The sequence below is a fragment of the Bombina bombina genome, chromosome 6, assembly GCF_027579735.1.
Source record: "Bombina bombina isolate aBomBom1 chromosome 6, aBomBom1.pri, whole genome shotgun sequence".
NCBI lineage: Eukaryota > Metazoa > Chordata > Amphibia > Anura > Bombinatoridae > Bombina > Bombina bombina.
The window spans coordinates 383,656,339-383,671,098 of NC_069504.1; the positions used below are offsets into that span (position 1 = coordinate 383,656,339).

At 37.8% G+C, this 14,760-nt stretch overlaps 1 protein-coding gene across 3 annotated transcripts in view; it reads left to right on the forward strand.

The window, feature by feature from the left end:
• Window positions 1-14,760, forward strand: part of FBXO38 (F-box protein 38) — a 128,679-nt gene that overhangs the window by 14,563 nt on the left and 99,356 nt on the right. For all 3 annotated transcript variants that reach the window (XM_053717087.1, XM_053717085.1, XM_053717086.1), the window contains exons 5-7: window positions 11,379-11,542; window positions 12,742-12,907; window positions 12,994-13,131. In XM_053717087.1, coding sequence (XP_053573062.1) covers window positions 11,379-11,542; window positions 12,742-12,907; window positions 12,994-13,131 — 468 coding nt within the window. The remainder of the gene's footprint in view (window positions 1-11,378; window positions 11,543-12,741; window positions 12,908-12,993; window positions 13,132-14,760) is intronic.

Genomic DNA, 14,760 nt, shown 5'->3' on the forward strand with positions numbered 1-14,760 from the left:
GCTTTTAAGCAGTTAGGAAGTTATAAGGTAGTCCTTGCTTTGTTTCACATTGCTTCCCATGGTACAGAAAGCCAGAGTTGGTTACTCTGTTTTTTCTTTTTCTACAGGTCTCTGTAAGGAGTATATGTCCTTTCACGCCTTGTGAGCTGCCTTCCTGCCGGACAGCTAGACTGCAGGTAAGTGCTTTTGTCTTCTAGGTCTTGGAGACTTGCACTTCAGAAGAATATTTCATATGCAGTAGATAGGGACATTTTTAAAATCCTTTATACAGGATTCTCTTTGGCAGTGGGCAGGCACATTATGTATGTTGAGACTAGGGGTTAATCTTTCCTTTATTGGGACATTTTTTCCTCTTTGGTCTAATTTTGTTGAAATACTTTATTAGTATGTATGTGGGGCTTATGTTTTATACAGGGATTTATGTATAAACTTAAAATTTGGCAGTTGGTTTTCTTTGCTTGCTTAGCTAGAACAGGCTAACTGACAGACTGCTTGAAAATTCTAATTATCCTAGTTTTTGAAGGTATAATCTAGATTTTATTAAAGACACAGAGACAAGTATTTTGCTTTGTCTTTCTTTATTACTCATATGCAGCTTTAAAAGAATAACAAAGAACATAAGTACAATGAAATTAAAACAGAACAGATATTAGAGAATAACAATAAGTAGCTAAGATGTGAGCTAACTTATAACTCCAAGAAAAAAAGTGGCCAATCAGAGTAGGAGTAGTGACCATAAACTGACCAATATGCAGCCAAACCTCCTCTTTCTTGACTGATGCTCACAAAGGACACATTTTTAAGAACAACAAAAAGTCCAAACAGTCCCAAACAACATATTATTAAAAATGAGAAGAAACTGAAGATTTTATTGGAGAACCTCTTGGAAATGAAGAACTTGTTAGAAGGAGGTAAACCTGTCCGGGGTCTACTTGAAGGATGGCAGTCCTCTTGTACAGAAGGCATAAATCCGGATATGAGAAACGGATTCCGATCAGATGGAAACTGTTAAAATAAAATACGTTAATATATAAACATAAAAACGCTGGGTACAAATACATATCTGAGGTGGGAAAATACTCGTCTCTGTGTCTTTAATAAAATCTAGATTATACCTTCAAAAACTAGGATAACTGGAATTTTATTACAAGACCAGAGTTTAAAGCACATTAAGAAAATAAATTAAGCGAGGCATGTTGAATGGGTCTGAAATAAAACTGTTTAAAAATAGAGTCTGAAGACCAATCTGCCGCACTCTGGATTTGTTGGAGAGGAGCAGATTTTAAAAAGGCCTTCAAGGCAGCAGAACCTTTGACTGAGTGAGCTGAAAAAGAGATATAAATTCCGGCTTCTTTCATAACCCATTTAACCCACCTTGCAATGGAAGTAGAGGTGATAGGAGCATGAGGAGGAACATGGGACAGAAAAAAGGTAACTCCCTCTGGAGAAAAACGTTTAGAATTCTAATCTAAAGCCTTAACGTCAGAAACTCTTCTAAATGAAGTTAAAAAAAGAAGAGTAGCGAGTTTAGACGAAAGTTGTCTCAGGGATAAAGAAGCATTATCAGGCCAAGATTTGAAAAGAGAAAAAATTAGATCCACATCCTAGAAAAACTCATGTTTAGGGACCGGAGGACAGTTCAATCTGATGGCCTTGAGCACCCTACAAACCAAAGGGTGTTAACCCACGGAAAGATTATTAATCAAATTATGTCTGGCGGAAATAGCTGAGCGATGTACGTTAATGGTTCTGTAAGCTAGACCTGAATTAAAAAGATGAGCCAGGTAATTTAATATCAGTTAAATCTGAAGAAACAGGATCCAAGTTTCTCCGCAGGCACCAGCTAGACCATTTAGACCAGGCGGCAAAGTAGCATCTACAAGTACCTAGGGCCCAAGACTCTTGAATGAGAGACTTAGCTCCTTCCGAAAGGCCTCGGAGAGTCCATGGTCCCCTGAGATCATCCATGCTACTAGGAGAAGAGAACCTTGGAGAACCGGATTGTGACAATTGCCCTCCGGATCCGTGAGAAGATGGAGAAAAGAGGAAACAGAATTGGGGGATTGATGGACATCTCCAAAAGAGAGGGGTACCAAGACTCAGTCGGCCAAAGGGGGGGTCACAATCATTAAGCATAGAAGATCCCTGCAAACAGTTGAAATTGTTGTTGGAATCATAGAAAAAGGAGGGAATGCATAAACTCTCTGGAGAAGCCACGGATGAAGAAAAGCATCTATGGCCGCTGCCTCCGGATCCGGACGCCAGCAGAAGTAAGGAAGAATCTGAAAGTTGGTCCTGGATCCAAACAAAAAGGACCCCTAAAAGATTGGAGAGAGTGAAAAAGACTCCTGTCCAATTTCCAGTCGCTGAAATCCGTCAAATGACGAGATCCCTAATCCGCCGCTGAATTGGATTGACCTGGAATGTATTCTGCTCTGATTGAAATATTCCTGTTCAGACAAAGGTGAATAAAATCTTTGGTGATATTGGACAAGTCTCTGGACTTGGTGCCTCCCAAACGATTGAGATACTGCATCACAGAAATATTGTCCATACGCAGGAGAATGGAGACTGGAGAAGAAAAATTGGCAAAACTTTTGACTGCAAACGAGCCAGCCAATAACTCTAAATAATTTGATATGCAAGCGTTTCTCTTCCAGAGTCCATTTGCCAACTGTGATGGAGGGACCACAACGAGCTCCCCAGCCTGAAAGACTGGTGTCTGATTCGATGATGAAATCTGGAGTCTTGCCAAAAATGGCTCTCCCATTTAGAGGCTTCTAAATGAGAAAGCCACCAGGAAAGTTCGTCTTTGGCTTCTGGAGAAAGAGAAATCAAATGAGAATAAGAAAAACCTTTCCTCAAATAAAGGATCTTTTAATCTCTGAAGTTCGCAATAATATAACGGAGCAGGGAATATAGCCTGAATATATTCTGGTTATAGTCCTGATTGGAACCAAATTTTTGGATAAAGTTTTTGAAATTTCTTTCTTGATGTTCTTCACCTTGTCTGAAGGAAGACTCAAGGTGGAAAGAACTGTATTTATCTGGAAACCCAAGAAAATTAAAGATTTGGTAGGGAAAATAATTGATTTCTATTTGTTCACAATAAAACCTAGTGCTTCCAATAAAGATATTGTGGAAGAGAGATAATTCTGAAGAGAGAGAAAATCCTGGTCCATAATTAAAATGTTGTCTAAATAAATTATCAGATGAACACCCTGAAGTCTCAACCAAGCCACCACTGGTTTCAGCAATTTGGTGAAAATCCAAGGAGCAGAGGACAGACCAAAAGGAAGGCAGGTGAAATTCCAAAATTGGTCCTCGCAACGGAAGGTTAAAAATTTCCAATGTTCTTGGGCGATTAGCACAGTTAATTAAGCGTCTGTGAGGTCCAGACGAACTAACCAATCGTTTTCTCTCAAACATTCTCTTAGTATGTGAATACCCTCCATTTTGAAATGATGGTGTGCAACATAAGCATTTAGGGATTTTAAATTTATAATTGGTCTGAACTGATTGTTTTTCTTTTTGACCAGAAATAAGTTGCTTAAAAAAAGATATTGAGAGGCTGAAGTACGGGGAGAATAGATTTTTTGGAAAAAAGGGTTGAAATTTCATTTTGGACCAGAATTTTGTCTTCTTGAGAAAAATGAATAGGCTGAGGTGGTTTTATTTGAACAGGATGGGAGCTGAATTCAATATGAATGCCTGACACCACTCGATGAACCCAAGGGAACGTGGTAATTGAAACCCAATTTTGGGCAAGCAAGGCATTTGGCCACCAATTCTGTCTGGGGAAAAAAGAGCATGGGAAGGAAACATGCCCCTGAAACCTCTTTGGTTCCATGGACGTCCTCTTGATGGGAAAAGGGAAGAGGTTGAGGGTTCTTGGGAGTTCCTTTGGTACTGAGATTGATACTGGGGAGGATGGGATTGGAAACAATGAGACCTGGATAAGAATGGTTGACGGCCGGGAAAGCGGCCTCTGCTTCTCCCGGCCATGTCAGAGAAATTCTGGTTGGGGTAAAAAATTTTCTTGACAGAGGTCTTGACTTTATTTAAGTTAGAAAATGTATTAACATATTCAACTCTTTCAAATAAGAGTCTCCAAAAAAAAAAGGCCATTGTCGTCAGAGGCATTATTATTAGAGGCAAAATCAGATATTTTTGGGTCAATTTTGTGCAAAATGTTGCGCCATCTTTCAAGGGACATAGCTGTGTTAGTGTTGCCCACAAAACAGAGGAGCCTTTGGACCCATTCACGTACAATATAAGGATCCAAAGGAGAATTTTGTGCTACCCCAATTTCTGACATTTCAAATAACTTAGTTAAAGGACCCACAGTATCAAGTAACTTAACTTGACAGATTTTCCATGATCTGTCAACACCCTTGTTTATCTTATAAACCGGGGCACCAATAAATTTTAACATTTTGGGATCAACTTCGGGAGTAATAGAAGCATTTTTGGGGAGTAAGGGGTGAGTACACTCCGCCCTCATTTTGTTCCGGGATTGCTTTTTTAAAGGTTTTCGTAGCTGGAAATCTATGAATTTTGCCAAGTCAATAGACGGACACCACTCAGCAGAACGAGGATGATTTAATTCACCTGGGTTAAGTCTGGGGTTATCTAAACAGTCAGTAAACTCTTTATCCTCCTGATTAAAATATTTTACATTTTTTATCATTTTCTTATGTTTTTTTAGCAGCTGGAGAATAATTAGAATCATCAGAATCATAAAAAGAATCTGAATTAATGTCAGTATAATTTTCCTCATCTGAAGTATTAGAATTTGAGGAAGACATTTTTTCAAAAGATTTAATTTTAGGTTTTGATTTTGAAATTACCCTAGCAACCCCCATTTGAGTACACTTGGGGCGCAGGGTTCTTTTTACAGTGGTTTTTGTTCCTTTACTGTGAGGAATCGTAACGTCAGCCAGTAACTGACGAGATTTTTAAATAAGTTTTTTACTTGCTTTAACAGCCATAGATGGATTTTTTCTTAAAGAGACTTTTTAGTTTCTTTTATACCAATTAATGAGGAGATTTTATTAAACTAAATATTCATTGATGAATCTATCATAGATTGTACAGTTTGTGTAGTTAATGGGGTAGAACACTCAGGAGGTTCAGACATTATAATCTTAAAATATTTAAAAATATAATAGCTTCTTTCTGCAAGATGTACAAAAAGAAATACCACACAAAAACTGACAGAAAAAGTTTTAACTTATTTGTATAAATATAATATATGGCCACAAGATGGCAACGGAGTCTAAGCAATAACCAACACAGTATTAAAAAACTTGACAGGCTTTGAGAAGAAACAACACAATTAAAATAGCAACAAAATGTCAACTATTTCACTGGAAATTCACTGGAGCTGCTGATGAGTCTTTCTCTCATGTCAGCCAAGAGAGAGGGCGGGGAAAAACTTTAGGACGGCCCCCAAAATGGCGACGGAAGATGCGCACACAAGTAAAGAGAGAGGAGAGACCTACAGGGTAAAACGGCCGACAAAACGCCTGATGGAAAAAAGCAAACTGAAAATTTGAAAACCGGTAAGAGAATAGTAAATAAGGGGAAAAGGTAAAAGGACCACATACACGGACCAACAAAGAAATAGACAGATAAAGGAAAAGAAAATAAATAATAAAATAAATAATGGAAAAGAAAAAATGATACAGGAAAACCAATGAAAGTGAAGAAAAGAAATAAAAATAAAACGAAAAGTAATAAGAAAAAGAAACAAATAATTAGCAATAAAAATATAATTTAAAATTCACATATAAATTGATAAGAAACATTTGCATGACTTATCTCATTGATGAGCAGCAAAAGAAAGAGGAGGTTTGTCTGCATATTGGTCAGTTTATGGTCACTACTCCTACTCTGATTGGTCACTTTTCTCTTGGAGTTATAAGTTAGCTCACATCTTAGCTACTTATTGTTATTCTCTAATATCTGTTCTGTTTTAATTTCATTGTACTTATGTTCTATGTTATTCTACTACTACTCTGGCTAAGAGAAATACAATCCCTAGCTGCTCCTTTAAGGATCCCATGGACAAAAAGCTGGAAGCTTTTTTGAAGATGTATGTTCATCAAGGTCTTCAATGGCAATCTGCAGTTTGTATTGCCACAGTAGCAAGTGCAGCATCTTATTGGTGTGACGCCTTGTCTGAATCAATTTTAGTAGAGATTCTGTTGGAGGAGATACAAGATAAGGCTCTCAAACTAGCCAATTCCTTTATTTCTGATGCTAACATGCAAGTTATTAGACTGGGAACCACAATGTCTGACTTCACTGTCCTAGCCCGCAGGGCATTGTGGCTAAAATCTTGGTCAGCTGATGTTACCTCTAAGTCCAAGCTTCTGGCGAATCCTTACAAGGGGAAGACCTTGTTCGGACCTGGTCTGGCAGAAATAATTTCTGATGTTATGGGTGGAAAGGGTCTTATCTACCGCAAGACAAGAAGAACAGACTCAAAAGAACGTCAAAGTAATTTTCGTCACTTTTCGTAACTTCAAAGGTCAAAAGTCTTCCTCTCCCCCTTCTAAGCAGGAGCAGTCCAAGTCTTCTTGGAAGCTCAATCAGTCTTGGAATAAGGGGAAGCAATCAAAGAAACCCTCAGCTGAGTCTAAGTCAGCATGAAGGGTCAGCCCCCGGTCCGGGATCGGATCAAGTGGGGGGCAGACTTTCCCTGTTTTGTCAAGGGCTTTCGAAAAAGCTGGAGAAGCCGGTGAAACATGTCAGTGGAAAGGGCATATAGGATCATTCGAATTTAATAACCAAGTAGTATATTATGGTTACCTACATGATATCTGAGCTGACAACAAATGTATACTCAGATTTGTTAGGTCATTTATTAGGGGCTTGACTTTGTTACAGCGTTTTTTGGGTTTAACTGATTTAACTCATTACTGAGGTGCAATTTCAGATTGATATGCCCCTTTATAACTATTTAATTCAGGAGCAATATAACTTTCATTGCGTTATGAAATTTTTGATGAACAAGTATTGGGGCAGACATATGCCTCTTTACTATTTTTCATAAGATCTAACAAGCCATAATTTTAACGTACTGAATTCAAAAGAACTACTTCCGCTGGGGCATGTTCAACAGAGATCATGCACATACTTGTGTAATATATTTAAGGTATAAAGTACCGAGATCTATGACCAAATAATTTTTAACCAGATATTAAGATGACCATACACTCTAGGATATAGCTATCTCATAGTTACCTAGTTAACATCCTCAAGTGGATACATTGTCCAAGTAACATTGTAGCTATCATACACGGCGCTGTTATTTAGTAAGTAATATTATTATAATGTACCTAATAATATCCATACTACTTAAAACAATACTAGATGCGGGTATATTCAGATAGCTAAGCAGACAATAATAGCAGTTCTACTTTCACTCAGCACAGCTGCTGCAGCCCTGCAAATATAATAAAACTTTATAACATAGACAATTTGGGATAATAGGTTACATCTCAGTGCTAGCGGCACTTATATCTATTGAGTTCTCTTTAAAATATACACATATATAAATATTTCTAACAACTCTTAAAAACGTGCAGTAAATTGCAATTTTGGATTCTCCATATCCAACTATTTAGGGACTATATATTTAGTATATTACCAAATATGTAATTTTTACTGCCCTGTAAGAATCTGACCACAAATCCATTAAAGCATCTCAATATAAATACACATACATAACCAATCTAATCTGCTGTAACTGTTGGATCTAGTTAATTTATCTCAAGATTTAAGTCCTGAATAACCTCCTTAAAGGGGAACATAAACACGTTGTATCATCTAATTTGATACTGTTTGCACCAAACACTAACACTAGTTTGGGGAATCAACTTGCTAGACCTCAATCTATTTCAGAGCCGTAACATTACATTATAGTCACCCCACCATTATATTGACCTACTCAATTGTAAAGTACTTTTTTCCTGGTACATTTATTACCAGGACATTATATGGTGATGAACCCTCATATCTCTTGTTGATTTTAAAGTACCCATTTTTAAGAATATCTAATAAAGTTAAATTTTTTATTTGTATTTTGTTGATGTATACCATTTTATACCAATCTAATTAACTGTGTGGGATTAGAGTGCCATATGTGTATACTTTTTTGCAATTGTGGACATAGTATCTCAGGGTTACAAAATATAATTCAAAACTTTCCCTCCCAGGGGAAGATTCCACCTCTCATGATTATCTGCAGATCAGGTAAAAAAAGAGGCATTCTTGAACTGCGTTCAGGACCTTTCCTCACTGGGAGTGAACAGGGTCTAGGATTCTATTAAAATCTGTTTGTGGTGCCCAAAAAAGAGGGAACTTTTCGACTCATTTTAGACCTACAGTGCCTCAACCAGTTTCTCAGGTTCCCATCCTTCAAAATGGAAATCATTTGTTCCATTCTTCCTTTGGTCCAAGAGGGTCAGTTCATGACGACCATAGACCTGAAGGACGTGTATCTTCATGTTCCCATCCATGGGGATCATCACAAATTCCTGAGTTTCACCTTTCTAGACAAACACTTTCAGTTTGTTGCTCTTCCATTTGGCCTTGCCACAGCTCCCAGAATGTTCTCAAAGGTTCTGGGGGCTCTCTTGGCAGTGATCAGGTCTCTGGGAATTGCAGTGGCGCCCTACCTGGACATCATTGGTTCAGGCGCCATCTGTTCAACAAGCAAACTCTCATACAGAGATATTGTTGTCTTTTCTGCGTTCCCATGGTTGGAAAGGGAATCTGGAAAAGAGTTCCCTTGTTCCAGCTACAAGGGTGGTTTTCTTAGGGACCATAATAGATTCCCTATCTATGACAATTTTTCTGACGGAGGTCAGAAAATCCAGAATTCTCTCCTCTTGCCTCTCTTTAGTCTACTGTTCGGCCATCAGTGGCTCAATGTATGGAGGTAATTGTTCTGATGGTCGCTTCCATGGACATCGTTCCCTTTGCTCAATTCCATTTAAGAGCTCTGCAATTATGCATGCTCAGACAATGGAAGACCATTTGGATATGTCTCAGAGGATAGATCTAGACCAGTCTACAAGAGACTCTCTCGTGGTGACTTTCTCAGGACCATCTGTCTCAGGGCACATGCTTCCGGAGACCTTCCTGGGTGATTGTGACCAGTCTGGGACTTGTTAGAGGCGCAGGGACTATGATCTCGGGAGGAGTCTGCTCTCCCCAGAAACATCTTGGAATTGAGAGCGATTCACAATGCTTTATCAGGTTTCTGTCGGACAACATCACCTCAGTGGCTTACATCAACCACCAGGTAGGAACTCGGAGTTCCTTAGCCATGAAGGAGGTGGCACAAATTATTTAGTGGACGGAAGCTCACAATTGTATTCTGTCTGCCATCCACATTCCTGGAGTGGACAACTGGGAAGTGGATTTCCTGAACAGACAGACATCTCATCCTGGGGAGTGGGCTCTCCATCCGGAGGTGTTCTCCAGGTTAACCCTCAAATGTGGGGTGCCGGAGTTAAATCTGATGGCATCACGGCAGAACGCCAAGCTTCCAAGGTACGGTTCAAGGTCAAGAGATCCTCAGGCTGCTCTAATAGGCGATTCTTTGGGATTTCGGTCTAGCATACCTGTTTCCTCCATTTGTGCTGCTTCCATGAGTTATTGCTCGTATCAAACAGGAGAGAGCATAGGTATTTCTAATAGCTCCTTCATGGCCTCGCAGGATCTGGTATGCAGACCTAGTGAAGATGTCATCTCGGCCACCTTGGAGGTTGCCTCTGAGAAAGTACCTTCTAACTCGGGGTCCATTCCTCCATCCAAATCGCGTTTCTCTGAAGCTAACTGCTTGGAGATTTAATGCTTAGTCGGTCATTGAGACCATGATCCAGGCTGTTACTCAAAAAATGTACCATAAGGTATGGTGTAAATACCTTTATTGGTGGAAATCTAAGGACTACTCCTTGGAGTAGGGTCAGGATTCCTAGAATTTTTTCTTTTCTCCAGGAAAGTCTGGAGAAAGGGTTGTCAGTCAGTTCTCTGAAAGGTCAGATATGTGCATTATCTATTTTGTTACACAAGCGTCTGGCGGATGTGCCAGATGTTCTATCTTTTTGTCAGGCCCTGGTCAGAATCAGGCCTGTGTTTAAACCTGTTGCTCTTCATTGGAGCCTTAATCTTGTTCTTAAAGTTTTGCAGCAGGCTCCCTTTGAGCCAATGCATTCCATAGATATTAAGTTGCTATCTTGGAAGGTTTTGTTTCTTATTGCTATCTCTTCTGCTCGGAGAGTTACGGAACTCTCGGCTTTGCAGTGTGATTTGCCTTACCTTCTCTTTTATGCGGATAGGGCGGTTCTTCGTACTAAATTGGGGTTTCTTCCTAAAGTGGTTTCTGTAGAAATATTCAGGTCATTGTTCCTTCTCTCTGTCCCAATCCTTCTTCTCATAAAGAACGTCTGTTGCACAACTTGGATGTTGTGCATGCTCTAAAATTCTACCTACAGGTGACTAAAAATTTTCGCCAGTCTTCTGCCCTGTTTGTTTATAACGAAAGTGTAAGGGTCAAAATGCTACTTCTACTTCTCTTTCCCTCTGGTTGAGAAGTATAATTTGTTTTGCTTATGAAACTGTTGGACAGCAGCCTCCTGAGAGCTCATTCTACTAGCGCTGTCTCCTCTTCTTGGGCTTTCAAAAATGATGCTTCTGTGGAACAGATTTGCAAGGCTGTAATTTGGTCCTATTTGCATAATTTTTCCAAATTTGATACTTTTGCCTTGGCTGCAGCCTCTTTTGGGAGAAAGGTTCTTCAAGCGGTGGTGTCTTCTGTTTAGGTCTGCCTGTCTTATTCTCCCTCCCTGTTCATTCTGTGTCCTCTAGCTTGGGTATTGGTTCCTACTAGTAATTTAATGACATTGTGGACTCTCCATATCTTAGGAAAGAAAACAAAATGTATGCTTATCTGATAATTTCTTTGTTTCCGGATATGAAGAGTCCACGACCCCACCATTTATTAAGACAGTTTTTTTTTTACTAAACCTCAGGCACCTCTACACTTTTTGTGTTACTCCTTTTCCATTTCCCTTCGGTCTAAAAACTGGGGATTATGGGTAGGGGAGTGACACTTTGCCTCCTCCTGCTGGCCAGGAGTGATATTCCCACTAGTAATTGAATGACGTTGTGGACTTCCATATCCGGAAAGAAAGACATTTATCAGGTAAGCATAAATTTTGTTTTTATATCTTTCGCTAAAACTTCTCTTATGTCTAATAAATAATAATAATTATAAAATTGAATACCTTTTTTTTATTTTTATATATCCGTTCTTATCTGTGTATATATTTTCTTGAATATATGTCCCTATGCCTCCATAGGTTTTACTGACTCCAGCTTCCTCAAGTTGCTTAAGAAAATGCCAGACATTGAACAACTCTATGGCCTTCACCCAAGATATTTGGAGAGACGCAGAGTTCGGGGCCATGAAGCTTTTAGCATTCCTGGTGTGCTTGAAGCTTTGCAGACCTGCCCAAACCTCCTAGTTAGTGTTGTTTTTTTTTTTTTTAAACCTATAATCTTCTAAAAAAATGGTAGAATGTTCTGTTCTGGAATGTTTGACATCTATAAAATCTGGACATTACTTCTCGAGTTGGCTTTCATATACAGTTTTATATATATACTGTATATATATATTTCTTTGGTTTTGTGTTTTTACTTTTAACATTGCAGCTCGAATTTTCAGCCCGCCATCTAAGCCTGTAAAACTTGGTTTAGGCACACAAAATATACCAAGCCAAGTATTGCAATTTCTTTGACAAACCTCTGCAGCTATGCTCATTAATGGACATTCTAGTGACAAATAAATAAATAGATAAACTGCTCCGTTTAGTAAAGAAAACTCTTTGCCCTCTTTATTTAACCTTTGCTAAGTCGTGCACACTGCACATTCCCTTGCCGCTGCAGATGAAGAAATGGTTAGTATGTCTTGCATATAGTGACTGGAAAGAAAAAGTTAAAAAGTATAGTACTGTAACAAAATATAGCATTAATGGCACAGTCTACTCCAGAAACTTTTTATTGTTTAAAAAGATAGATAATCCTTTGATTTACCATTCCCCAGTTCTGCACAGCCAACACGGTTATATTAATATACTTTTTTACTTTGTGATTACCTTGTATTTAAATCTCTGCAGACTGCCCCTTATTTCAGTTATTTTGACAGTAGTATTTTAGCCAATCAGTGCCATCTTATAAGTAACTCCACGGGCGTGAGCACAATGTTATCTAAATGGCATACATGAACTAACGTCCTCTAGCTGTGCAAAACTGTCAAATGCATTCAGGCCTTCAAGGGCTTAGAAATTAGCATAGGATCCTACCGTTTAGCTTTCAACTAAGAATACCAAGAGAACAAAGCAAATTTGATGATAAAAGTAAATTGGAAAGTTTTTTTTTTTTTTTTTTTATTGCATATCCTATCTGAATCATGAAAGTTTAATTTTGACTAGACTGTCATTTTTATTTATTTATTTTTTCCCTCGAATATCCATTTAGGAGCCAAAAACTCTTATTAGAAGTTATAGTATGGTATGGCAGTGTGACTTTTTAATGGAGGAAAATCATTCCCTGAATGAAAACTTTTTCTAATGTTCTTTCAACCAATCTACATTTTGTAATATATTTTTAACGGGAAGATCAGTTAAAATTGCTAAAATTAACAATAAGCATTTTTTCATCCAGGGTGTGGAGACTTCACATTTGGAACTCGTAGAGGCCATTTGGACCTACATGCCACAGGTTCATATTTTAGGAAAATTCAGAAACCGCAATGGAGCCTTTCCTATCCCACCGGAAAATAAATTGAAAATACCCATTGGAGCCAAAATTCAGACCCTACATTTAGTTGGTAAGCACTTTGTCCATAAAACGCCCATAAATTGAAATAAAATTAGATTTAAAAGTACCTTCTTTCTTCTTTCATCATCTATCAAGGGGTGAATGTACCAGAAATTCCTAGCATTCCTATGCTTCGCCATCTTTATTTGAAGTGGGTGCGTTTGACCAAACCTCAGCCTTTTAAGGATTTCCTGTGTATCAGCTTGCGTACCTTTGTAATGCGTAACTGTGCCGGTGAGTTTAAATTACAGATTCAGTTTCAGGGAATCAGTGTGGTTTTCTATTATGTTAAAGGGACACTGAACCCAAATTTTTTCTTTCGTGATTCAGAAAGAGCATGCAATTTTAAGCAACTTTCTAATTTACTCCTATTATCATTTTTTCTTCGTTCTTCATTTTTTCTTCATTTTTTCTTGCTATCTTTATTTGAAAAAGAAGGCATCTAAGCTTCTTTTTTGATTCGGGACTCTGGACAGCACTCTTTTATTGGTGGATGAATGTATCCACCAATAAGCAAGAATAACCCAGGTTATTCACCAAAAATGGGCCGGCATCTAAACTTACATTCTTGAATTTAAAATAAAGATATCAAGAGAAGGAAGAAAATTTGATAACAGGAGTAAATTAGAAAGTTGCTTAAAATTGCATGCTCTTTCTGAATCACGAAAGAAAAAAAATTGGGTTCAGTGTCCCTTTAAGATCTTATGGTTTTTAATTATTCATTTATCATGCATAAGGAAACTTGTTACTATAACTGAGAAACACAATGCACTGTTTAAGCATTGTGCCTTTTGTTACAGGGACATGGAAGTTTTTTTACAATTAAGAAAGTGTATACAATTTAAAAAAAAAGATGTTCTAATATAGTTCTATTATTAAATTTACTTTGTTCTCTTGCTATCATTTCTTGAAAAGCAGGTGGCAGTCAAGCAATAATGATTTTAACAATGTTGTTCATTGTGAAAAACTGATGTAATGTAGTGCTTGGAAGCATTATTGCAAAACTACTTCCTTCTGTTTCTACAGACACATGCACAGTACCTACCTAGGTATTCTCTTGAGCAAAGAATATCATGGGAATTAAGTAAATTTGATAATGGAAGTGAATTGAAAACGTTTATGCTTTATCTAAATCATGAAGGAAAAATTGGGGTTTCATGTCCCTTTAAGTGTTATAAAATGATACTAAAATCTAGCCCTGCAAGCAGTTTTATTGACTTTTAAAGGCGCTGCTGAATGTTCCAGTGTGCTTAAAGTACACTTAGTAAAGCCTGTTTTCAGTTTGTGCTACATTGTCAATATGGTGCATGTTTTGCATGTTAGAAGCTTCCTTAGTGTTCTCTTTAAATGCGCTATGTCTGTAAATCCTTGCTAATAACTAAATAAAATGCAATACTGTCTGTTCACTTATGTAACTTAAATGCACAAAGAAAACATCTTGGGATTGTTTTATGAAATGTTTAATTATGCACAGTAGGAAGAATTTGCATTATATTTTAATTATTTTTCTTTTACCTCCACTCCTGCTTGGAAGTACACAAGTCTGACCCTACTTCATATATGTCCCTAATTTGCCTCAGCAGAGATGGTAAGATAACTTACTGAAAAACAATGTAAGTTTAGCTAACCAAATGAAAGTTGCAAGGCTATTCTACGCCAATAACACGTCTGGATTGGCTCCTCCAAATAAGGCAAGTGTCAGGAGGAGTTTGGCCTTATAAAATATGTATGATAATCTATTACATGATAACAGAAACACCTTGGTGATATTTACAAGGTGTTTTGAAAAAGATATATACAATTGCCAAACCAGGACACAATTATGGGGACTACTATGAATATTTAATTAAATAGTTGTAATTG